We start from the raw sequence: 25,311 nt of genomic DNA, 5'->3' as shown, positions 1-25,311 counted from the left end.
TTTATCAAGGCCATGTCCTATGTTGGATGATAGATGACACCGTGTATGGTATAATACCAATTTATATGATGGTTAAATCAGTATGAGCCTGAATGATTATTTATTTATAAATATATACATGTAACATTGAATTTGTGATACTAGTTATACACTACCTTGACTTATGAGAAGGTGTTAGTTTGTCGCAGCCCTATCTTCTTGGTATCTTGGGTAGTGGTACTCGATATACAAGAATAGCTAGTATGTGTCTTGGTACACCAGAGATGATATTGTCCCAAGAAAGCTATGAACAAGACTTTATTGTACAAAACCTTGTTAGTTGGGATTTATTATTGTACATAAGTAAAATTGCCCTAAATTTAACGTAAGTTATGAATGATTTAGATATGCTCCCAAATAAAACATAAATGCAAAGCAAAATCATCTTGGCAACTAGCCCGCACAATCACACAAAACACCAAACTACATAGTCGTGTGTGGCATAATTCATCAAATCGGTGAGTTAATTATCAAACAATTTCAGAGTGGAACAAAAAGTTCGGTAACTTAACTCAACTTGCAGCCACCCACCGATGTGCAAACCATTGTGTTGTATCTACACAATGACACAATCTCTGTCATTTGCTAGTCGAGAAAGCAGGTTCGATGCTTGGCGATCCTTTAGTAGGAATACCTAATGGGCCTCTCGCTTATGCCACCGGGTCGCTCCACATGAATTATCAATATTGTTTAGACGTTGTGTTCCCCACTAGCAATTTTGTCGTATTAGTAGCCGAATCGAAGAAGAAATGAAGGGTGTCGATGGAAATGTAGCGTGTGTAACCCGGTCGAAGATTTCAAAGTGGATTTGGTTGTTAACCCAACCCAATTCTTTTTCCAATACTGTCAATTCCACATAATAGATTGTATAAAAGGATTAACTCCAATTAATATACCTTAACCTAGCTGTAAATTACAATCTAACTATTAATATTATATTAATCAACAATTTGTGTTGTCAAGACGTCGAATGCTCATATTGAATGCTCATATTCAAGATGGAGGATATCCATCGTGGATCTACTACAAAAGTCTAATGATAACATAGTCAAAGTAACTTAAATAAATCTATCATTGTTCGAGTAATTTTATTTTGTAGTGTAGTGTATAGTTTGTTCTTTTGATATACTTAATGAGTCTAAAATCATAAACAATGCTAAACGGGAATTTGTCTAGATTATTGATTCACTACATGATTTTTTTTTCATTATACTGTACTCTTAAACTACTACCATTACCTTATTTATTGAATTGTGGCCACAAAATTGCTCTTAATCTAGGTTTTTTTAGCAAGTGCACAAAATATTGACCAGATACATATATTTATAAAAATGCAAGAATGTTTAACTTTAAGAAAGGAAAATATTACATGTCACACGTCTGCTGTGTACAGCCTGCCCTTCAAATTTGCTGCATAAGATGCCACCAAATAGGAGTATAATATTAGCAGAATTGATTGTTAAAATAAATGATATGCTACAGTAGTAGTACTATGATATTCAATACAGCAAAATTAATTTGCCACAAGAAAACTGGAAATCATATTACAGCTGCACCGTATACGATTATTAATTTTTATTATTATACGTATATATCTTATTATTTAATTGCTGTCTCCTGATTTTTGGATTTATTGGCTGGCGACAGCCTGTCAGCAACAAAAGTCCCACTCTCTCTCTTGAAAGACTACTCTCCCCTACCTTACATTGTTTTCTTCTCTCTCTTCTCCTTCTCTTCCTTGCATTTTGTTTTCTCTCACTAGGGGTTTTCTCGCATTTCTGCGGAATTTCAGATTCAACGTCGTACTTTACTGGATCGTTGATTCACAAGTCGTAAGCTTCCTGCACCTCCTCTGTTTCCCTTTTCTATGTTGCTTTCTCGTCCGTTTTTTAGATAATTTCTTCTTTTTCTCGAATTGAAGTGGTTATTTCTAGGTTTAGCAATTTTTCATGCGAATGTGCGGCTGCTTTCGTGCCTGCGTTTTCATATCTGTAATTAACGTCTTAATTGTTGTTTTCCTTTTCTTTTTCTCTGCATGGTGTGGTCTTTGATCTCTTAGGCGCTGTTTTGTAGATATGTTGTTAATTCAGATCAAATTTTTGGCTTGGAGTTTGTTGGTTGGTAAATCCGTTGTTTAAAGTAGCTGGTACTTAACAATTGAGAGACTGAGTTCCTTTTATTTCTTTTTAATACTAGGAATTTATTAGATTGTACATGCACGTTGCCTTATAGAGTTATAGTCAGACGAAAGTTTGAGGTAGATGTGCTTGGAATTGCACCTGCAGGATAAATAAGGGCTTTTTAAGTGAATTTTATAATTTATTTTGACCATATTGTTGGATTTTATCTCTGATTTAGGAAGTTCAGATCTCTGTGCCTGGTTTAAATTGTTAAAGCATCAGCTGATGCTTAATGGATAATTTCACCTGATACTGAGCTCAGATTTGGCCTCATGACTTGTCGATAACAATGAGGAATGTGGAATTCCTTTGTGAAGTTTCTGGACCATCTGTTGTTTTGCGCTTATTATTTTGCAGCAGAAATTTATCTTAAACATATTAATATAAGATTCAATGGAAGTGGTCAAATTAATGTAGTCTTTGTCATTGAAACATCTATGCGGTTTAGTGAAAGGTATTTTAACAAAAAAGTATGGGTAGAAATTGGAAAGTAAACTTATTCGTATTGAGAGACACAGTTCCCGAGTCTAACTATTGACAAGAGTTCCCCTCAGTAAAAAAAACCCCCAGTTTCCTATGCAATCCATTAAACAACCCATCTTGGATGGAAGAGTTGCTCTGTATGGTGTATCTCTATTGTGTTTATAGCTGAAGTGATGGATTACTGTTTTATATGGATGGCTCTATATAAAGGTTTCCATGCTCTGTCAATCTTCCACCTAGAGTATACCTATCTGAACTTGCAAGTTGCAAGAAAATCTGGTTGCAGAATTTTGTCAAATTCACTTGTAACAAAGGGCTAGGATTTGTATGTTGATGTTTCTACGGCATGTGACAACCTAGTGATTGAATAAGTTGCAATATATGTCCTCAATTGTCTGATTACATGACTGATTAGTCTCATATTTATTTTTACAGATGTTAGTTCAGCATATAAGGTGTTGCTATTTGTGTTACTGTGTATTGGAATTTCATATGTTGTCTTGGTCAAAAGATATGCTAACCTGTTTTAGGTAGCCATGCTGCTGCAATTGTGATTAAGTTTTTCTTTACAGAATTGGTTACTCTGAGACACCTGACACCTTATGCTGCTTAATCTCACTGTTACAATTGACAACTGGTGTTCTTTTCCCTCTTTGCTTGTATTTTCTTGTAGTTGCTTTCCAGTTCGTGGCTTCTTTTTGTTCGATTAACTTTGGCGTCATTCTCATTATTGTTATCACCTTTTTTTTATAAAATAGTAGCAATTGTTATCATTGTTATAATGTTATACTATTATTGTATAATCTCTAGTGGGTAAGTGATTGTGTATTTCCTGCTCATGCTGCAGATAGTCAGACTGCTTGATCTTTAAAGATTACCTTTTGGACTTGTGGATTTAAACTGAGTAGCTGAAGAAGCTGGAAGTTCTTTTTGGCCCGAGGTCATTAAGCAACTTTTGTTGCTATATTCTGTTCTTCGCTTGAGGAGCATTTAATGAATCTCCAATCTGGACGTATATGATCTTTTTGGAGTCAATTGGAGTGTTCAACTATTTCTTTCAGGTATTTTTGGCTTGTTTGCTGGTCCTGTGGAATACCTTACTGAATAGAAGATTTTATTGTGTCCATGCTGGCGGAGAGCATGCGTGGAATCTGTGGTTTGGGTAATGCCCCAGTCGAGATTAGTCGCTGATGCACTTGGTGTGGTGACGATTTGTCTTGTTGCTGTATTGGTTGTTCTGGGGTTGTTCTGTATCATATATTCATTTTACTTCCGCAGTCGGATCCTCGGGCAAGGTTTCAGTCAGCTTAGTTATTTTAGTGGTCCTTGGATAATCAGAATCACATACATCTTCTTTGCAGTTTGGTGGGGTGTTGGTGAAATTATACGGTTGAATTTGTTGAGGCACCACGGAAGAGTATTGGATGGTCTCACTTTGGAATGGCAGGAAAAAGTCTGCAAAGGCTACATCATTTCGAACCTGGGATTCGCAGAACCATGCCTGTTTCTTACACTCATTTTTCTTCTCCGTGCATCTCTACAAAGGTCTGGAACGTTAGGTCACAAGTGGAATGTGAAAACGGCTGGTTTTGTTCTTGTTTATTGCATCCCATTGTTCATTCTTCAGCTAGTAGTTATCTTAATTGGACCGAAGTATAAGGAGGACCATAATCCGAAACTGCGTTCTTATTTCATCAGAGCAGCTTCGTCTGATGCAAATCACGATACTGCTTTCTGCACTTACCCTCTATTCAGTACCATCTTTCTTGGTGTTTTTGCTACCATCGTGACTATCTACTTGTTTTGGCTTGGTAGGAGAATTCTTCATTTGGTGATCAATAAGGGTTTGCAAAAGAGAGTGTACACGTTGATCTTTTTTATCTCTAGTTTTTTCCCATTAAGAGTTGTTCTGCTTGGTTTGTCGGTCCTAGCTGATCCAGGAACATCTTTGTTTGATGCCATAGCATTCCTGTCTTTTCTTTCCCTTTTATGTTGTGCAGGGGTGGGTATGTGCATGCTTGTATACCTTCCTGTATCAGATTCTTTATCTTTGAGGAGTCTGCAAATAGATACAGAAGCTAGGAGGAGGGTGGCTGGTAATGAGTGTAATGATACAAGCTCATTAATTGCTTATCAGAGCCCAGTTGAAGGAAGCCTTGTAAGTAGAAATTCATCTGCCTCAGGAAAACGTGGATCGATTTCTTTCCGTGCTACGGAGAAAGATGGAACCTCTGGAGCAGCTTTTGTGGAACTAAGCCTCTTCAATCCTAGCCAGCATTCAAGTCCACCTGGGTCGCCTAGACTTGTCGGGTGGTCTATGGTGGTTCCTGCACAAGGTTAAATTAGCTGCTGAGAGGCCAGGCCCGGGTGCCAAACATTTTTGCGCTCAACTCAGAACTCAGTACTGTCTGTAAAGGATTTAGCTGTTTAATAATGATTGCTAATTTTGCTGCTTTCTGGTTTTGAGATAGTTGTTTGCTTTTTTGTTTTTTGTCCACCTTATTTTTCTTGGTGGCGCTGTTAATCTGTATCTCTTCAAGTTTGGTTGGTAATGACAATTTCACAGCTTTACTAACGACAGGAATGTTTCTTCTCATGTTTTTGTTTCTTTCTTTTGTATTGGTGTTCAAATTAGTTCATCTCCTGGAGTTGGTTATACATCTGATGGTGTTGTAATTGCAAACGGATTTTGCCTAATCTGAAAATCCGAAATGTTATGAATAATTAATCAGACCCGAATTTTCCAAAAATCTGAACTATGAGATTTGATCTGAATAATTCAAAATTGCATAAAAATATCAAAATCTAAATCGGAAATTTGATAATATATATGAAAATCTAATATCTACAAAATATTTCACCACACAGAGTTTTATACTAGGAGTACATTATAGTATTATTTAACAGCCATCAAACACATATTAGTAATAGTAGCTACTTATTTATATTTGTCCCTAAGTAAACTACTCCGTATACACTAAATTTGAATAAAAATTCAAACTCCAACCTTTTATTAATAGAATAATAGACATTGAAAGGTAAAAATAGTAAGATCTGGTCAGAAATAGAAGTGGAATCAGTTAAGAAGTCGAATAAGATGTGGTCAGAAATAGAAGTGGAATCAGTTAAGAAGTGGCGTGGGCGCCGCCTAAAGCCACGTTCCACATTAACTGGTCGTTTTGCCATTTAATATAAATATTAATTACTATATTAGAGTAAAGAAAAGAAAAAAAAGTAGTATTGGGATTTTGGTGAATGGCGACATTCAGCGAAGCACCGGCTGGCGACGCCAAATCTGGCGAGAAGATCTTCAAAACTAAGTGCGCGCAGTGCCACACCGCCGAGAAAGGCGCCGGACACAAACAAGGTTTCATCATATTTGTTGTGTTATGACATGACGTCATTTGATATAAATTTATTCCCCTTTCCACATGATGATTTTGTATGCGGAATATGATCTGCATTTCATCCATTTGGATTATCCTGTGATTGTTAATATGATTCAATTTTGACATTATTAGAAATGGGTCACTCACCCCTTATTTATCCAGACTTATATATATAGAGGAGATGTGGGACAAGATTTTAAGAGTTTTAACCGACATTGTGCGAGTGATCGTTGAAAGTTGATCTGCAAATATCAGTTAATAATGGAATTAAACTTGATAATGGTTATTTTTTCTTGTTGATCACAAATAAACTGGTAGGTCCTAACTTGAATGGGCTGTTTGGGAGACAATCTGGCACCACCCCTGGTTATTCTTACTCTGCTGCTAACAAGAACATGGCCGTCACCTGGGGAGAAAACACTCTGTATGATTACTTACTCAATCCCAAGAAGGTAATATTCTTCATATATTTTCGCGTCTGCGATTCCTTTTCTAATCTTATACTACTTGTTACATGAACTAGTGTGTATGTGTTCATTTCTTTGATCATTGCTAATCTGGATGATTAATGCAGTACATTCCTGGAACGAAGATGGTTTTCCCGGGACTCAAGAAACCTCAAGAGCGTGTCGATCTGATTGCATATCTTAAGGAGGCTACTGCTTGAGAGATATGATTATGGTTTTTTGATAGCCTAGAGATTCATCAGTTTTTCATCCTTTTTTTAGAGGAAAGTAGTTACATAATTCAGTAAATAAGAGCATCAGGCTAAACAGTTTGTTGCCCATGAATTGCAGGGGTTGGTTTCTATCTCTCACGTTAGGATATGGGTTACTGCATTTCAATAAGAAGATAAAGAAAATGTGAAAATAGGAGTATAACATAATGACTGATCCCTTCCTTGGCACGAAGGGAGTAAAACATAATGACTAAATTATCTAGTAAAATTAAAAGGATATTGGTATCTAAAACCATCAACTTTGCCTAAAATTTGGTATTTCCCATGAATTTTAAAATTAGTTTAGTATTTTTACAAACTGACCGAAATAAGATATTTTCATCAAAATCTTATTTTACGTGAGCAACTGTGATACGTTTTATATTATTTTAATCTAAAAAGTCACGCAGAAAACGACATTGATTTAATTGCGTCAGGTATGATAAATACCAAACAAAGTGTAAAGTTTGTGATATTCTAAACCATGGATATACCAAATTTTGGACAAGTTTATGGTTTTAGAGACCAATATTCCAAAATTAAAAAAGACTCTATGGATAAAAATGTTCAAAAATAGTGTAAAAGCACCTTAAATAAAATTAAGTATTTATCCAAAAATATCTGGTTATAATTTTTTTTTTCCAATACAAAAATGTGCAAATTACAAGATGTTATTTTTTAGTTAATAGACCAAAAGCCCATTGAAAAGGGAAACGGATTGTGGAGTGGTGCGCAAGATCATGTCGACTACTTTTACTTCCATTATTTACATATTAATGAGAATGATTATATTATAATTAGGACAGTTTGCAAGTTAATTATGCGCTCAAAATAGGTGAGAGCACATGAGTGTTTCTCTTTACCAACTGAATATTCCGCTAATTCACGTTTTTTGAAAGAGGTATTGGTAGGTTTTGCAGTTTTTTCGATTGTTTTCTAACTAATGAATACTATAAAATATTTATTTGACAATAAATTTTTGTTTTATCAGCTAATCGACTTATTAATTATGATAATCGCATTTATAAAATAAATGTGTTTCAATATCCCTAAACTATATAGAGATAGAAACAATATTCTATATAGGGGAGTGATTAATTGCTAACTAATTAGCAATCCCAAACTAAGACTAAATCTTAGTCATTAGATTAAAAGATAAAAGATCTAGTGGTTGAAACAATGTCACATGGATTATATTTTTAGTTAAGAAAATTAATAAATAAAATTAGAGGGTATTAACGTGAATTCTCTCTCATTAAAATCATCTTAAAACTTTAAATTTACGTAACTCTCTCGATTTAAATTATTTTTTCGCAAAAAATATATCAAATTAAAGATAATTTTATAAGGATTCCAATGAGATCTCAATTGCATATGTTCCGACGACGTTCGGATGATGAAATTTGATATTTTTATTTTAGTTTTCGTAAATGTTGATAACCAGATTTTTATCAACAAATACATCAAAAAATCTCAATAAAACCATGTAAAAATCTCAATAAATATGTATTGATATTTTCTTGTACTAGTGTTGATATTTTAATATCATATTGTTGATATTTGTAATACAATATGTTGATATAAAAAAACATTCACGAAAATTATTATATAATAACATAATGACGATATTACCCTTTTGTTGATATTTTGTCTATTTTTTATTGAGATTCGTAAGATTTGATCTCATCCACTTATTTTAAAATCTAAGGATGAAGCTTTGATCTTGATTTTGGATTAGAGTGCTATAAGGATTAGAATATGACTTGTAGTGTATATACTCAGTTATTTAATCTGGAAGATTCTTACTACTATTCATTGATTTGTTATGATAATTTAATATTCCGCCGGAGTCGAGTGTTTATTATTATAAGCATAAACTTTATGAATAGTGACGTGGAAAATGTTGGCATTTCGATACTTCCATTTAGAATGCACCAATGGCATCCCAAGGTCGGCATGACGGCATTATTATGTATACATTTTCACTTCCTATTTAATACTATTACAAATTTATATATTAGAATATTAAAGTCAAATATATTTAATATCTCTTGCAAATTACATTGATGGATCTAACGAATATTTTGTTGTGGACAATTTACAAACCATCCAACAAACATAAATTCATGAGATCAATATAATTTATTAGTTGGGTAATTGTTAATTAATGAGTGATTGTTAAAGTCACTATCATGGCCCAGTCAAAACAATGGGATGATTGATTGCTAAGGAATGCACAAACTTTAACTTAATATGTACGAGCTTCTAATTAATATTCCTAAATTGTGGAGCAAATTATGAACTCTCTATTAATATCCAAAACTCTAAAATCATGGCTAATATGTTTGATCCAAATTTTGGTGCAAGAGTATCTATATATAGTTTGATATGTTATGACAAAAAGTAGATTAAGAATGTGTTATTTGTTAGTACTAATTTTAAGATAATTTCATTGAAACGTTTTATAAATTGAATTAAAATTACAAATTAGTCAATGTTGGTGTGCCATTTGGCAATTAACAATTTATCAAATTTTACTAGTGCTATTTTTCGAAATTATAAAAAAATTGCTCAAATAAAATAAAAATTCTAAAAGAAATGTTGACTTTATAACTGTCGAAACTCACTAACAACAACACAACAAACAATCCGTTTGCCTGCAAAATAGCATCTGCACCTTCCCCAATCAATCTGGTTAGTCATGCGTTTCTCATGTTATGTTCATCGCATTAAGCATTCGTCAATCTGAATCTGAATCTGAATCTGTTGTTCTGCTTCTGCAATCATTTCCGTTTGATTCTCGACCCGTAGTTGTCGTAATTGTAGTGTTGTTGTTCTCATTGTGAGTATGTTATGTTGATTCAGCGTTTGCTTCAATTTCGAAAAAAAAATAAGGATGCTTTAGGATATTTTGTTGTGGTTTTAATTAGAGACTGATCAAAAGAGATGAATTTATGCAGTCAATACCTGCGTTATGGTAATTTGCCATGTTATCTACTGCATTTGAAGTAAAAGTTCACTGTTTCCTCTCATACTTGCAGGAAATATGCCAGAAAATGGTGCTGCTGTTGGAGAAGGAGAGCCAGTTTCGCGTGATGATAAGGTACGTCCCTGATCCACTATTTGATTTTGGGTGTTGAGTTCCTTCACAGTTTTAATATGCAAACATTGAATTCCCCATATCGTATTGCTGTAGTAGTTGAAGAATAGAAGTAGCATTGCCTTAATCTCATGGAAATTTAATGCTTAAGTGTTACATTCCTTGATCTCATGGAAATTTATACCCTAAGTTAATTTTTCCACTCTTCTTTTTGATAACAACAATTGTTATATCCATGCTCATGCTCATTTGATGTAGTCTCACTATACCTCTTAGTTGGATGTCTGCACAAACATATCCAAGAACTGTATATACCAATTGTTCTGGTTGTGCAGCCTTAGCTCACCATATAGGTCTTTTGCAGCTTGGACTCTTATGATTGTTAATTTTTTTTTTATCTGATTCGAGTTCATTTTTGTTTCCTACTGTTGAGATTCATTCTCAGTTTGTTTTATCTTTCCAGGTCAATGTTGATCCTGGGACACCTCCATCTCTGACTTTGAAAAGGAAACTGAACACTAAAGATTCTGTCCTTGCCGAGTTTGACCTTACCTTAAAAGAGAAAATCAGTATGGTACTTTTTTGAACTTACATCATAATTTTCCAACATCAGTCATATTGGTACTATTGTGAACTTATTTTTTTTTCATGCATCTCATTTTCTGTGCATAGTTGTGGAAGCATATGCTTGATTGCTCTCTTTATGTGTGAAATTAGTTCCTTTGTATATTTTAGGTAATATTTCCTTTTATTTTCTGTAGGCTCCTATAGGTTATAGGCTATGGAGGCACCTTCGTGAGGAAAAATCCAGAGACAGCGTAAAGTTTCCCCATAACTGAAATGAACTTGAAATGGTTCAATGTTGGTTATGAAGAATGTTGTATTTTCTAACTGTTCTTGCAGGAGGTATTTCTTGATCCTTTTACAAAGCGCCCGACATCATCTTGCCATGGAGTTCCGCTAGGTGGTATAGGGTAATACCTATCATTCTTTCTTATTTCTTTATATTATAAACATTGTAGATAAATTCCTGACTCGTTTCTGATCAGTGATATTTTTTGGTAATAAAGATGGCAATGACATGATACTTTAACTATGAGTCTGTTTTCAATGTTTTGAAGTGCAATGTGTGTCTACTTTTATTTTATTGTGGCCTTCTGTCCCATCCCAATTCCTTTAGGGTTCTAACTATGAAGTACCATCTACCATGTTTGAAGTTTGAATTGGTTTGAAGTCTTGGGTGTAAGAATTGTCTTACAGGCTTTACGTCATGCCAACCTTTTCGATTTGTCAGATAACTTCCTAAACATTAAGAAACATTCTCAGTCTGCTTTTTCAAGGCAGCTTCTTCTCTGATTTATTATCGACAAGAAGAACGCAGTACTCCTTTACATAGTTACACACTTGTTGAAAGATAGGACCCAATCTCCTGTAGTGGAGACTGTTTCTAGTAAGCAGAATAGATAGGTCCATCACACTATTTTGTTGAGTTGTTGCTGCCTACTTACCTGAGTTGTCTAATTTTCTATGAATTGACACAATTTTCAGTGCTGGAAGCATTGGAAGAAGCTACAAGGGCGAGTTTCAGCGTTGGCAGCTGTTTCCTCGGGTCTGTGAAGATGAACCTGTCTTGGAAAACCAGTTTTCTGTAAGTGTTTTACTTATATTAGGATTATACACTTGTTTAACACAGTTGATGTTACATTAAATTTACGTTTAGAAGATTCATTACATTTTTTTATGACAGTAGAGCTAATATATTATCTAATCATTAATCTGAGCGATATCCCTGCAATTACAGATGTTATTAATGGGCTGTATTACAATCAAGATTGAAATATGCAAAACTATCATAGTTTCATTCATTACCAGTCTACGAAATTAATAGTGTTTGCTATAATTTACTGATGTCAAAAAGTTGAAACATGAACTGCAAACCTTTTGTCTGTTACTTTTCAATCATCTTAATAATTTATTATTAGGTATAAAACAGATCTTGAGATGGTTGATATTTATACTAGGAAAGTGATTATTTAACCCGGACATGAAAATCCCCAAGAAAATGAAAAAGGTTACGGATGCTGGAGAAGGACAGTGGTGGTTAGTATTATTTTTGTATACTGCCATTGGATATACTCCATATGAAAAGAAGGAATACTTAATCCCCCTTCCTTTGCACTTTAGATTTAGTTAAAAGTAATCTTCATATGAAAATAATTCCAGCCAATAGATAATTTTGAACAGTACAAATTGACAGTCTAATTTTGACAACGTATGGTATTTAAAAAACAAACTGATGGAAATGTTTCGGTCAGTGGCCTTTTTCTGTCAACATAAAGAGAATCACCTCAGCTTCAATACTATGTATGTGCATTTTCTTCTCAGTGTCTATGTTCCTCCAACTTAAGGTGTTGTACTTGCACTAAATTGGTATAGGTGAAATATTTAAAGAAAGTACTATCTACTTAACTACCATATACTATCAGAGCATCAAGAAAATGCTGGTACTCCTATGACAAACATGTCAAATAAAAATGCTATAAAAAGAAGATGGCCTACGTGTATGATCCTCGAAAGGGTATCTCTTTTATAGTTTTAGATGCATATAGATATAGCTCAACAACCTAGATTTCAGCTAAAGTTAAATTATTAACACACACGCCCTATAGTTGCTTATAAAAGATGGTTTAATTTTAGCATTTTCTCTGTCCAGGTATTTGTTTCAAGACCAAATGGTGAGAGGTTTTCTAGTGTACTGTGCCCGAAGAACCCAGAAAAATTGAAGTGAGTACATAGTTATTCTAGCATCCTAATATCTTGTTTATAGAGAATATGCTTTTAAAAAAATTCTTTTAGGATCGTATGAGATAGTGGTAATATCATCTTATAAACAATAAAATTGTTAGAAAAAATTTCATATTCTGCTGTAAAAAATGTGGACAAATAGGGAAACTTCAGCTTCTGGGATAGGGTCTTGGGACTGGAATCTTGATGGGAAAAACTCAACATACCATGCATTATATCCAAGGGCTTGGACTGTATACAATGGTAATACTTTAGAGATCTCATAGTTATAATTCATAAATTATTGCTTTTAAAACTCACAGATTCTTCTTTCCAATGAAGGTGAACCTGACCCAGATCTAAAAATTGTATGTCGCCAACTTTCGCCATTTATCCCTCACAACTATAAGGATAGCAGCTTTCCTGTAGCAGTTTTTACTTACACGGTATGATAATCTTCTCTTGACTTACGTAGTGCCTACAACTATGACTCCTTCTAGTAAAGATTTGTAAAAAATGTGAGATTGGGTAGCCCTGATACTAAGAGCTTCTCCTTGTTTATGTCAGTTATCTAATTTGGGAAAAACTGAAGCGAATGTGACCTTACTTTTCAGCTGGGCAGTAAGTTCTCTTTCTTATGTTGTTTCTCTCCTTATTTTTTGAATAATTAATATTGCAGAGGCTAAAATATGCCGCATCCTCTTATTCACTCGTCGAGTTGCATGGATGAGAAGTTGAGAACATCTGACAGTTCTTATTCTTCTGTACTAGAATTCTGTTGGGGGGGACTCAGGCCTCTCTGGTCACCATTTTAATTCAAGATTTAGGTAAAGATGCAACTTACGTCCATTTGATATTGTTAAATCTGTCCTCAATCTGATCTAGATAGTTTTGTTTCTCCAGGACAGAGGATAATGTTAGTGGAGTTATCTTGCACCATATGTAAGTGCCTATGTTTCTAAGTTCTAATTAGTGAATACAAATTGACTTGATCTATGTATTCAGTGTATCTGTTGTATGTCTTTGAGGTTATATGATTCCTCTTAAAATGGTGTAGGACTGCGAATGGTCGGCCCTCACTGAATTTTGCAATTGCAGCTGAAGCAACAAATGGAGTTCATGTATCTGATTGCCCGTGTTTTGTGATATCCGGAAACTCACAAGGTATTACAGCAAGGGACATGTGGTGTGAAATCAAAGAGGTAGGATTGCAGAATTTTCACAGTTTTTGAACCATGCATCAACAGTATCAATGGTTTCCTTATATACACTGGTGTAGTCAATCATGTGTTAGTGACTAATACATCTCTTAAAGTAGTCTTAGACTCTTAATTTACTTCGCATGCCATAGGGTGAGAAGACAAAACCTTGATATAGAGCTAAAAGACTAGATACATTGGTATTTTTGTTGATTATAAATAATTATGAGCATCAAAGTTTTCAGTATCATCATTCTTTCCAGACTAACCTGGTCCTGTCTAATTAGCGTGGATCGTTTGACCACCTAAATTCCGAAGACATGTCAACACCTTCTGAACCTGGTTCACTTATTGGGGCAGCCGTCGCAGCTTCTTTGACAATTCCTGCAGGAACTGTACAAAGTGTTACATTTTCTGTGGCATGGGCTTGCCCAGAAATAAACTTTCAGGCAGGAAGAACCTATCACAGGCATGGAAACAAATGCTCGTTTAAGTTGATTTATACTCCTATTTATATATGCTGCTTTTCAACTTTGACTGAGCACATCAACTTTGTTATCAGGCGTTATACTGAATTCTATGGCACCCATGGTAACATGGCATCAAGCATTGCTCATGATGCTATTGTTGGTAAACTCTCAGCAACTTCATTTATGATCCTTCAGTCTAAGAAATTTTTTAAGGGCAAAAACGTCAAAAGAATCAGATTAAATGTGTTTATATATTTATTTTCTAATTTTTTCTCACTTGTCTGTTGTATCAACAAACCATAGAACGTTTTCGTTGGGAGTCAGAAATTGAAGCGTGGCAAAGACCTATTCTCGAAGACAAGAGACTTCCTGAATGGTAGGCTTTATTGTTTCATTGATTGTTACTCCTACTTGTTAGTACAGTTTGAAAGGTGACATTTTTTTTCAATGGTCTATTGCAGGTACCCGCCCACACTTTTCAATGAACTGTACTATCTTAACTCAGGGGGAACAATTTGGACAGGTGATTGGGTAATGGAGTATGTGTTGTGAGGGTGATAGACTTTAAGTCTTGATATTTTCTCTTTCTTTCTCCTCTTCAGATGGAACTCCACCAATACATAGTATACGTACTGTTGGTGAAAGAAAGTTTTCACTTGACAGATTAGGCTCAAATAGCAATCGTATAGTCAATACCACTGAGGGAAATGACACAGCAATAGACATCCTTGAAAGGATGACATCAATACTGCAGGATGTTCATACTTCTGCATCAATGAGTTCTGCTCTCGGAACAAACTTGCTCCAGAAAGGAGAGGAAAATGTGGGCCAGTTCCTCTACCTCGAAGGGATTGAATATCACATGTGTAACACATATGATGTCCACTTTTATGCATCATTTGCATTAACCATGTTGTTTCCCAAACTTGAACTCAGCATACAAAGAGACTTTGCTGCCGCAGTGATGATGCATGATCCTAGTAGGATGATACTTTTACAGGACGGAACATGTGTCCAGAGAAAAGTTCTTGGTGCCGTTCCTCATGATATTGGAATGAGAGATCCATGGTTTGAATTAAACTTTTACAACCTTCACAATACAGATAGGTGGAAAGACTTGAATCCGAAGTTTGTGCTCCAAGTTTACCGAGATGTGGTTGCCACAGGCAATAAAGAGTTTGCTCGAGCAGTGTGGCCATCAGTCTATGTTGCACTGGCTTACATGGAACAGTTTGACAAGGACGGAGATGGCATGATAGAAAATGAAGGGTTTCCAGATCAAACATACGATACATGGTCTGTAACTGGTGTGAGTGCATACTGTGGGGGTCTATGGGTGGCAGCTTTGCAGGCTGCTTCAGCAATTGCACATGTGGTTGGGGACAAGGGTTCTGAAGACTACTTTTGGTTTCGGTTTGAGAAAGCAAAGAAGGTGTATGAAAAGTTGTGGAACGGATCTTATTTTAATTATGATAACAGCGGCAGCAGTACAAGCTCATCCATCCAGGCTGATCAATTGGCTGGACAATGGTATGTAAATTTTGTTTAAAGGCTTCCTCATATTTTGTGATTCACTTGTAGGAACAGAATCTGTTACCTTTTCATTTCCATCACATTTTTTTACACGTTTTTTAGGTATGCTCGAGCATGTGGTCTTTTACCCATTGTTGATGAAGTAAAGGCAAAAAAAGCTCTTGAGACAGTATACAACTTCAATGTATTGAAGGTGAAAAATGGACAGGTAGGGGCAGCAAACGGGATGCTGCCAAATGGAGAAGCTGATATGTGTACATTGCAGTCGAGAGAAATATGGAGTGGGGTTACATATGCTGTTGCAGCAGGCATGATCCACGAAAATATGGTAGAAACGGCATTCAAAACTGCGGTGGGTGTCCATGAAGTAGCCTGGGCGGACGAGGGTAAAGGGTACGTTGAGTTGTCCTTAACCAAGAAACTAAGATATCTATTTATGTGTGCGTTTGTGTGCATGCGCGATTCTGTAAAACTTTTTTATTTTGAGAACTACATCCGACCTAGTATAAAGCAACTGCACTGAATGTATAAAGTAACTACACTGAATTCTATCTACCCTGAGTAAGCATCGATTTAACAGTTTATCCTTTTGATAGATATGCATTCCAGACGCCCGAGGGTTGGGACTTTGAAGGGCGGTACAGATCTCTTGGTTACATGCGGCCTCTAACAATCTGGGCGATGCAATGGGCACTAACGCGACAGAATAAGTTGCCATTGCCGGAATTGAAGGAAGAGATCAATGAAGAAGCTGTGGTGAAGCAACATGATGGATTCACCAGAGTGGCTCGTCTGCTCAAGCAGTCCGAGGAACCTGATTCCAGGAGCCTTTTCCAGGTCGTCTTTGATTACACGTGCAAAAGGATGTTGGCCTGAAAAATGCCACTTCTGAAAGCTCCTTTATCACTTATAAACCATTATTCTTTTCGATAATTTTCACTATGCAATTATAAAGTGAGTAATTTACAGATACAGAGCCATGAATGTTTTAATCAATTCGTTGGGAAAATCTGAACACAGTAACGAGGAAAGCTTTGTGTTTGTATTATTCCTATTCTGTTTTTGTATGTGCCAAACCTATATACTACTACTCCCTCCGTCCTACGTCCTACAATAAGACTCCTATTTCACATTTACTATAAATAGTAAGTAGGTCCCACATTCAATAAAGTGTAATTAGCATTGGTAACTGTCCATGATCCTACCAAACAGATAATGATCCCAAAATGAGTCTCAGCTATGACTTATTTTTTTCCTTAGACCGGCATCATTAATTGTATAACTAGATGATTTTTAACTCATTAATCTAGTCAACAATATTTGATTTATTAATCTTCAGATTAATGTTGACTGTTAACTTTATGTATAATCAAATGACTCATGGGATCAACTATTTTTCTTTGTGCAATTTAATTGTAGTGAAAATTAAAAACATAAGCATTTCTAAAAAACAGTAAAGAAATATTCTTATATATATATAAAAATATCATCTTACATATAGAAAAGCAAGCAACATTTTTAAGTTCTCACTTTGGGGATGAACATTACAAGATCTCAACCCATGATGTATATATGTAACATATATATCTTCAAAATTTACAAATTATGAATGATCCAGCCGCATTACATGCGTGCGGTTTTACTATACACCCTCTAGAAAACATCTTTTTTCACATGGCTTTCTTTGCACATAGTTGAGAGGCAACCCAAAGCTACACAAGAACCTAAACAAACCACTGTCTAATTAGTAGTCATAACATCTTCTTCTTCTTCTTCTATACAAAGGCAAAACCTTGTATTGTATTCATCACTCTCTATTTAGTAGTAATTTCTAGCTTGTCCTCACAGTGATCCACCCATCCGATGATGCCTCAGACTGATCATCTTTCCATCCATTTCTCGGCTCCATCGAGAAGGGAACTACCCTCGCAAACCCGTCATCGTTGCCATCGTCGTCCTCATCATCGTCAGTAGTGTGACAACAATCGGAATCATAACCCGCAGCAACGTCCAGGACGCTAGTGGGGGACAGCGCGACGTCCCCCATCCTGAGGAAGGGGTGGTCGAGCAGCATCTCGCTGGACCACCGCTTCCTCGGATCCCTGTCCAGGCACCTGGACAGGAAATCCAGTCCCTCAGGGGAGAAGTTGGCAGGGAAACGAGGGAGCTCGTGTCCCTGCGAGATCCTGAGCATGGCCGCCATGGGATTGTCAGAGGGACCGTCCCAGGGCGGCCTGCCAGTGGCCATCTCGATGACGGTGCATCCGAGGGACCAGATGTCGGACGCGAAGTCGAGATTGTGGCCCTGGAGGAGCTCGGGGGCCATCCAGAGAGGAGTGCCCCCGATGCCCCGGCAGGGAGGGGTGCGCTGGGCGCAGCCGAAGTCGGTGAGCTTGACGGTGCCGGAGGCGGAGACGAGGACGTTGTTGCACTTGATGTCGGAGTGGACGATGCCGGAGCGGTGGAGGAAGTCGAGGCCGAGGAGGATCTGGCGGGTGTAGAGGCGGATGAGCTTTTCCTGGAGGGCGCCGCCGAATTTGTGCATCATGTCGGAGATGCTGCCGCCGCCCATGTACTCGAAGAAGAGGGTGTGGCCGTCTTTGCCCATGCACTTGACGATGTAGGGGGAGTCGAGGTCGTGGAGGATGTCGGCCTCGTTCTTGAGGGAGGAGATGCCGGCGTCGGTGGTGGCGGATTTGACGACGAAGAGGGAGCCGGTGGAGGTGTCGATGGCGAGGTTCACGGTGCCGAAGGAGCCGGAGCCGATGACGTGGCCTTTGAGCCACTCGCAGCATTGCCATTTGCCTCGCATGTCTTCGAGATAGCTCAGTTCGCCGCCTTCCATAGCTATTGTTGTATGTAAATTAATTGATTAGCCCACCGGGAAATTCAAATTCAGATTCAAATTCAAATTCAAGAGCGGCATCCACGGGATGGAACACCGCTCTCAGCAACACAAAGTTGGATTGAGAGATCGTATTATTGTTTTTAACCAATTTATATGTCTGTGTGATCACGCATTGGTGATCCAATAATGTCGGAAGGAATTCGTAGATCAATGGCTTTATTAATACAAACCACTTTTTTTTACTAGATAAATTAACTTGACATGTCATTGGAGTACAATTTTATATTAAAGTCACATCAATTTTAATTTTATTTGAATTAATCAATTTATGTATTTATTTATAAAATGATTAATGAAATAGTTAACTCTTTCGTCCACCTTCTTCATGCCCCAAAAGGCACGTGCACGGTGCACATATTTGAGCAGCTTTGCCAAGGATTCTTTTAGTAGAGTGCGTTCTCTTTATTTCATAATGATTGGTGAATATAACTGCTTTTCAGCTATTCATTTTACGAATATAAATAAATTATTGCTTCATCGGTTTCATAATAAAAATTTATTTTTGTCATTTTAATCTATTTCATAATAAAAATCTCTTTTTATTTAAACTATAAAATAAAAATAGATCGTACTAACTCATTTACTTATATTTTACTATTATAAAAATTCATACTATTACTATGATTAGAAATATGACATGCTCCGTTCGTCCATTAAAAATAAAAACTCTTTTCCTTTTCAATAGGTAAAACTCTTTTCCTTTTCAATAGGTCCCCTGAAAATAGAAACCTTTTATTTCAAAAAATTTCTTTCACTCTAAAAGGTAGGAGCATCCGCATCACTAATATACATTTCTTTTTTTATCTTTCTGTTACTTTTCCAATTTGTATTAGAATTCGTATTATTTCAAAAGTTTTTATTTTAAAGAATAGAGAGAGTATATTCCAATAATTTTTCAATAATTTTTTTATATTTTTTTAAAATCCGTGTAGAGATAATCAACTGTTCAAAATTTCCTATTTCAAAACAAAATGTTAACATATTAATGACATATTCCAAAAAAAAACCAAGCTTTAAATAGAGTAGAATAAAAAAAGAAATTAGTGGTCATTGTAAATCTGTAGGACCAAATTATTTTTGATTTTGAACTGAGTCAAAATTAAATAGAGTAGCATAAAAAAAGAAAAGAAAAAGTAGGTGTGTGTGTGCTGCCAGTGTGATTGTCTTAATTGTTCCACGCTGTTATTTCCTTATTGGGTTCTGCAATCTAATTCTGCTGATGCATCAATGGTATCTATCCTCGACTCCCTAAATCTCTCACACTCGTATAAAACACACATGCACGATCAAAACCCCTTCTCACATTTGGATTCAGCTTGAAGGCAAGAAGAAGATGGTGATAAGCAAGGAAAAAAATGCTGCTGAAGACTGGTGCTTCGTCTGCAAAGATGGTGGTGATCTTATCATATGTGATTTCCAGTGCGTTTTTCTCTTCCTCATTTTTCATGTGTTCATCTCAATTGGGGCTTCCTGCTTTTCGATTACACCTTCTTTCTCCTTTTCTGTTTGTGTTGTTCTTTCTTTCTTTTTATTTTTAGCACAATAGTTGACTAATTTGGACTTCCGGTTTCAATAAATCATCTTTCAATATTAAAAATTATGAAGAGTACTGTTTTTCTTTCTTTTTAACATATCATTCTTTACAAATAGAACTTGCTTAGCGAAATAGGAACGACCTAATTGGAAAAGATTGCTTTTTGGTTTAAACAGGCTGAAGATTTTTTCCATGTTTTTCTGCTGCATACATTTGCTTACAACAAATTTATTTTTGAAGTAAATTTCCTTTTTGATTCAGCTAATTTGATCATGGTGTTATTTCATATGCATATGGTTATGTATATGTGCATGCTATTATGTTCTAAACCTGTTGTTCATAAATCTATTTCAATTTCTATATGCATAAAGTGCTTTAAATGCCAACAGACTGAATACTGATTTCAATTCGAGAACGTTTTACTTCTTGCCATGTATAGCCATTTGGATATGATGATTATTCTTTTTCCAGGGGATGTGTAAAATCTTATCACCCTTTATGCGTGGAGAAGGATGATTCGTATTTTGAAAGCGAAACCCACTGGACTTGTGGTAAGCAAACAACCAGTCTCATCCATCCCTTACAACCTCGCATTCATCAGGACTGAAGGCATGATATGTCTAGGATCTATGCATATAAGAATAGTAATTCAGCTAAAGAAGATAAACACAGCTACCTTAAACTTTGTAATCATATAAATCACGGAACATATGCACAGTTGTTGGTTGTAGAATATGCATTAATGATGTAGTATACTGCATTGCTTAATATGAATAGTGTGTATAAAAAATGAATGATAATATAAATGATTAGACCACCAAATACTTGCTAAGTAGATCTCCATAGATGATGATAATACGTATCTCAGTTTCTTGAATAGGGCATTCAATTGAAGAGTCCTTTGCGATCACGGCTGCAATTGTTGGGAATGGGTATAAATTGGGATTTATTTTAACAAGTCCAAACTTTATATCCGCGAACTCATACTGTGATATCAACACTCTTGTCTTCAATCTTTATTCTTTAACAAGATCGTGTTGCATGGTTGTTATCTATCTCATTACATGTAACACAGTTTAAAAGAGTGCATTATCATATCCGTCACAGTATGAACAAGAATTACTTAATCTTTTTTTCAGCTTGGCATACTTGCCTCATTTGCGATAGGAGTTCCAACCTTCACTGTTATACCTGCACAAGTGCTGTTTGCAGTCGCACTCGCTGCCTTCGCCGTGCAGAAATTTTCCCAGTTAAAGGGAAGTATGGATTTTGCCAGCCCTGCTTAAAACTTGCTTTACTTATTGAAGAAGGAAAGGATCGTGACTCTGACGGGGTACGAACTGTACGGTTACCATAAAGTTTACATTAATGCTAATGTAGTTGGATTTAGTGTACACTGTTTCTAGGCCCACTTTTTAGTGATGAGCATTATAAACCATTCCAGAACCGTAAGAAGATTGTCTTTTATTATGTTAAACTGACTTCCATTTAAATGTGAAGCCACCTAGTTGATGCCTCAGAGATCAGAAAATATCTACAAGAATTAACTGAAGTTTTTTGTAAACTGTGGTATTTTGTTCTAATGATCCTGCCTCTTGAGTGTCTTGACTAAAGATTATCATATTCCAATATTTTGATAATCTTATCCTGGCCTGTGTTAACAGTTCTCTCAGGGCATGTTTCGGCTCTTCCTTGCTTGCTCTTTCTTTCACACTACTTAAAGTATATATTAAAAGAATTAAGTATTACTTACTGTTGTTTCAACTACATGGACAATATCTCTTCTGGGTATAGCTCTAGTGTTTTAATACATGTAATAATTATGCCGCATAATACAATGTATCCTATTATGCGTGCAATCTAAGATATATCAATGCCGCATAATACAATGTAATAATTACACATTCTTAGAATGCGTATCTTAGCTGAATTGAGTGAAGAATCAGATATAAAAAAAAAAACGGCCCATTTATGGAAGTAGTTTTCCTGAACTGCCCATTTATAGAAATTTTCCCTTGTATGTTTGCAGGAGATGGTGGACTTTGAAGATATAGAGACGTTTGAGGGTTTATTTAGTGAATATTATAAAATAATCAAGAAAGAAGAAGGCTTTGAGCCTCAGAATCTTTATGCTGCAAAAGATGGGGTGAAAACTACAAAAATACCCAAATATAGCTCAGAAAATAATTGTGAAGAGCATGAAATATCTGATTATGATGGTGCAGAGCATGTAAAAAGATACAGATCTGGGAGAAAGAAGTTTGGGATGCAGACACCGATGAAATTAAGTAAAAATGATTTTGTTGGCTGGGGCTCAAGAGCCCTTATTGACTTTCTCAGTTCAATTGGTAAAAGCACCGATGAACAATTGTCCCGGAGTGATGTGACTTCAATTGTGAATGAGTACGTAAAAGAAAGTAACTTAATTCATCCAGTGAAAAGGAAGATGATATTGTGTGATGCTCGTCTAGAGTCTCTTTTCAGAAAGAAAACAATAGTTAAGAATAAAGTGCATGAGCTGCTGTGGGACCATTTTGCTGAGAACCGTGATAAATCAGAAGAAGATGAGATGGGATATGATTTAGAGGATGATAATGCAGGCATTACGGATGTATGTAAGAAACAAAGAAAGTTGAACTCAGAGAACAAATCGCCCGAAAAAGAGCTAGCTGATGATGTGCCACTGAGTTGTTTTGCATCCATTGTCGTCGAAAATGTGAAACTTGTTTACTTGAGGAGGACCTTGCTACTTGAACTGCTGAAGCAGCCTACATTGTTTGAAGAAAAGGTTGTCGGATGCTTCATTCGTGTTAAGTCTGATCCTTATCATAAACATTCAAGGAATTCTTGTCAACTAATGCAAGTTAGAGGTTAGTCTTGATTCTTGAAATACTCTCATTGATTCAATCTATACCTACTAGAAACAAGTCTTCTTTTATAGTATATTATTTAATATTTAGTTTGCATATTATGTCACTGTTATATATTTCGGTGTGGATAAAATTACCAAATGATTATAGTATTCATTGAAATTCTAGGTGTGGAAGGAAGGTGAGGATGAAGATAGTGTAGTTTTTTGGTTGTACGAGGCCTTTGCAAAGAAAATAGCGCTCTTTCGCCTTTTGTCTTCGGTCTCTTAGCATATGATTAGCTCCCTTCAAACTTGGTATGCTATGATCGTCTAATGTTGGTTTTTGGAATGGAAAACTTTATTTTCATGCTGTCCTTTTTTCTCCCTTTTTGTTTAGTACAAAAATCATTACACTACCTTTAAAAAGGTGCTAATTTTCTTATTTGCTTTGCTATAACACTTTTTTTTGTTTCTGGATAATATACATTAATTTGTGTGTAAAATTGAAATGGAATTGGAATTGGAATTCTATGGAATTGAATTGGAAGGAATTGAATTAGAATTCAATTCCAAATCCCTATGTTTGGCAAAATGAAATATTTAATATGAAATTGAATTTAAAAATTTGAATATGTGCACTGTGCCTGTAAGAATGTGTGTGTGTTGTGTGCATGTGTAGGGGGTTGTCTGTGTGTGAATGTGTGCTGCTATGTGCAGTGTGTGTAAGAATGTGTGCTGTGTGCTTGTGTTGTGTGTGTGTGAATGTGTGCTGCTGTGTGCAGTGTGTGTGAATGGAAGATATTTAATTTATACTTCAAGGTAGTACATTAATTAATTTGTAAATATTTTGTAATTCAAATTTATCGTATACTTAATTGCTAATATGCGAAGATTATTCCATCAGCACGAATGGGAAGACAGAGACAAGCAAACGATGTGGCATTATTAATTTTTATCAAAATATTTTTTAATTTGTCACTTTCAATTTCTGCCGAATTTATTTTAGAACACTAAAAAAAAAAAAGTGAAAATATTAACAAAATCTGAATTATATTTTCGTATATTAATTTTATAATCAAATATTAGTGAAATGAATTAACAAAATAAGAAGCTCATTTACCAAAAATATTAAAAGTAAAATGAAAATTGTGAGACATTAATAGGAAACTAGTATCACCCACGTGCGATGCAAGACCCATTTTTTTTTATTTAAACTTATTTTATACTGTAAAATGATTTTATAAATTCATAAAAATATCATTGTATGAAATCTGAAATCATAAATATATAAAATATAAAATATTTATTAAAAAATATAAAATCAACAAAGAAAAAAAAATAACACATATACCGAATGAGAAACAATATTATTATTTCAAGTTCTAAACTCATATAACCAAATAAGTTTACAAACTAAAAATTGCACACAAATCACATATCATTTAAATCACGTTTAGATCTATACTACAAAAGATCAATCACGATTCACGAACACATGTCAATAAAAATAATGTATATATATTGGAAGATAGCGAAATCCATCAAAATCATTAACAAAAATACAGCAAAATAGCATGTAATATACAACCGATATGCATGCATTTCGAAAAAGAAAAAAAAACTGGTTGCATACTGAAAGCACAGGTTTTTTCTCGGTCAACGTATGTAATTGTAAGTGTATCCAACTGATCAGGATGAGATTCCCGACCCAGCTGAGTCGTTGGCATGATAACCGGGACCTGGTATCAAACAAATATTCCTCAACCCACTTTTACTGATTAGTATAATGGAGGTAAGGGTCGAATCCCACAAGGATGGACACGTTCGGATACTGTGGTGACATTCCTGGGTGTTTTTTTTGGTTAGCTACCACGCTTGGGTTGAGATTTTACTTAGGCAAGAAATAAAGGTGGTACTCTACTGACTAGTATGCGTGAAAATAACAGGCATGTGGTTGTGTTCGTGAAAATAGGAGACAAGGTGTCTCAGAGGTATATGAAAAGTAGACAGTTACTAAAAGAGGAAATTTAGACAACAAAGTATATCTGGTGGCTGGTTGGCTTTCTGACAGGTCTGGAAGGTACAACCGAAAAGTAGGGAACAAAAGCAAAAGTAACTTAAAA

The 25,311-nt window shown here is 35.5% G+C and overlaps 5 protein-coding genes across 7 annotated transcripts; 4 read left to right on the top strand and 1 right to left on the bottom strand.

The window, feature by feature from the left end:
• The first annotated feature begins 1,719 nt into the window (after positions 1 to 1,719).
• Positions 1,720 to 5,298, top strand: LOC125222737. 2 transcript variants are annotated; one of them, XM_048125513.1, is made up of 3 exons: positions 1,720 to 1,871; positions 3,550 to 4,798; positions 4,886 to 5,298. In XM_048125513.1, exons 2-3 carry the CDS (start codon positions 3,868 to 3,870, stop codon positions 5,041 to 5,043), a joined length of 1,089 nt encoding a protein of 362 aa, XP_047981470.1. In that variant the 5' UTR covers positions 1,720 to 1,871; positions 3,550 to 3,867; the 3' UTR covers positions 5,044 to 5,298. The 2 variants fall into 2 exon arrangements, with proteins under 2 accessions (XP_047981470.1, XP_047981468.1); XM_048125511.1 differs by having other exon boundaries at positions 3,550 to 5,298.
• A 614-nt stretch (positions 5,299 to 5,912) lies between these two features.
• LOC125217630 (cytochrome c) lies at positions 5,913 to 6,904 on the top strand. Its single transcript, XM_048119152.1, has 3 exons — positions 5,913 to 6,069; positions 6,410 to 6,543; positions 6,666 to 6,904. The coding sequence occupies exons 1-3, from the start codon at positions 5,958 to 5,960 to the stop codon at positions 6,756 to 6,758; spliced, it is 339 nt and encodes a 112-aa protein (XP_047975109.1). The 5' UTR covers positions 5,913 to 5,957; the 3' UTR covers positions 6,759 to 6,904.
• A 2,521-nt stretch (positions 6,905 to 9,425) lies between these two features.
• LOC125224160 (non-lysosomal glucosylceramidase) lies at positions 9,426 to 16,943 on the top strand. Of its 2 annotated transcripts, none has more exons than XM_048127519.1 (20): positions 9,426 to 9,503; positions 9,851 to 9,912; positions 10,373 to 10,483; positions 10,671 to 10,727; positions 10,813 to 10,883; positions 11,458 to 11,557; positions 12,623 to 12,693; positions 12,857 to 12,957; positions 13,036 to 13,139; positions 13,261 to 13,314; positions 13,465 to 13,520; positions 13,597 to 13,635; positions 13,751 to 13,895; positions 14,180 to 14,361; positions 14,455 to 14,522; positions 14,666 to 14,738; positions 14,824 to 14,885; positions 14,965 to 15,892; positions 15,998 to 16,288; positions 16,492 to 16,943. In XM_048127519.1, the coding sequence occupies exons 2-20, from the start codon at positions 9,856 to 9,858 to the stop codon at positions 16,769 to 16,771; spliced, it is 2,850 nt and encodes a 949-aa protein (XP_047983476.1). In that variant the 5' UTR covers positions 9,426 to 9,503; positions 9,851 to 9,855; the 3' UTR covers positions 16,772 to 16,943. The 2 variants fall into 2 exon arrangements, with proteins under 2 accessions (XP_047983476.1, XP_047983477.1); XM_048127520.1 differs by lacking the exon at positions 9,426 to 9,503 and adding an exon at positions 9,568 to 9,651.
• A 501-nt stretch (positions 16,944 to 17,444) lies between these two features.
• On the bottom strand, positions 17,445 to 18,844 carry LOC125217845 (mitogen-activated protein kinase kinase kinase 17-like). The gene has a single exon (XM_048119403.1). The coding sequence runs from the start codon at positions 18,738 to 18,740 to the stop codon at positions 17,727 to 17,729; it is 1,014 nt and encodes a 337-aa protein (XP_047975360.1). The 5' UTR covers positions 18,741 to 18,844; the 3' UTR covers positions 17,445 to 17,726.
• A 1,116-nt stretch (positions 18,845 to 19,960) lies between these two features.
• Positions 19,961 to 23,212, top strand: LOC125220493 (zinc finger CCCH domain-containing protein 44-like). The gene is made up of 4 exons (XM_048122660.1): positions 19,961 to 20,222; positions 20,809 to 20,888; positions 21,477 to 21,670; positions 22,367 to 23,212. The coding sequence occupies exons 1-4, from the start codon at positions 20,137 to 20,139 to the stop codon at positions 23,210 to 23,212; spliced, it is 1,206 nt and encodes a 401-aa protein (XP_047978617.1). The 5' UTR covers positions 19,961 to 20,136.
• The last annotated feature ends 2,099 nt before the right edge of the window (positions 23,213 to 25,311 follow it).

The sequence above is a fragment of the Salvia hispanica genome, chromosome 4 (genome assembly GCF_023119035.1).
Source record: "Salvia hispanica cultivar TCC Black 2014 chromosome 4, UniMelb_Shisp_WGS_1.0, whole genome shotgun sequence".
NCBI classification, from domain to species: domain Eukaryota; kingdom Viridiplantae; phylum Streptophyta; class Magnoliopsida; order Lamiales; family Lamiaceae; genus Salvia; species Salvia hispanica.
The sequence above is the reverse complement of the archived record's forward strand: the minus strand, read 5'-3'. Positions and strand labels throughout refer to the sequence as shown.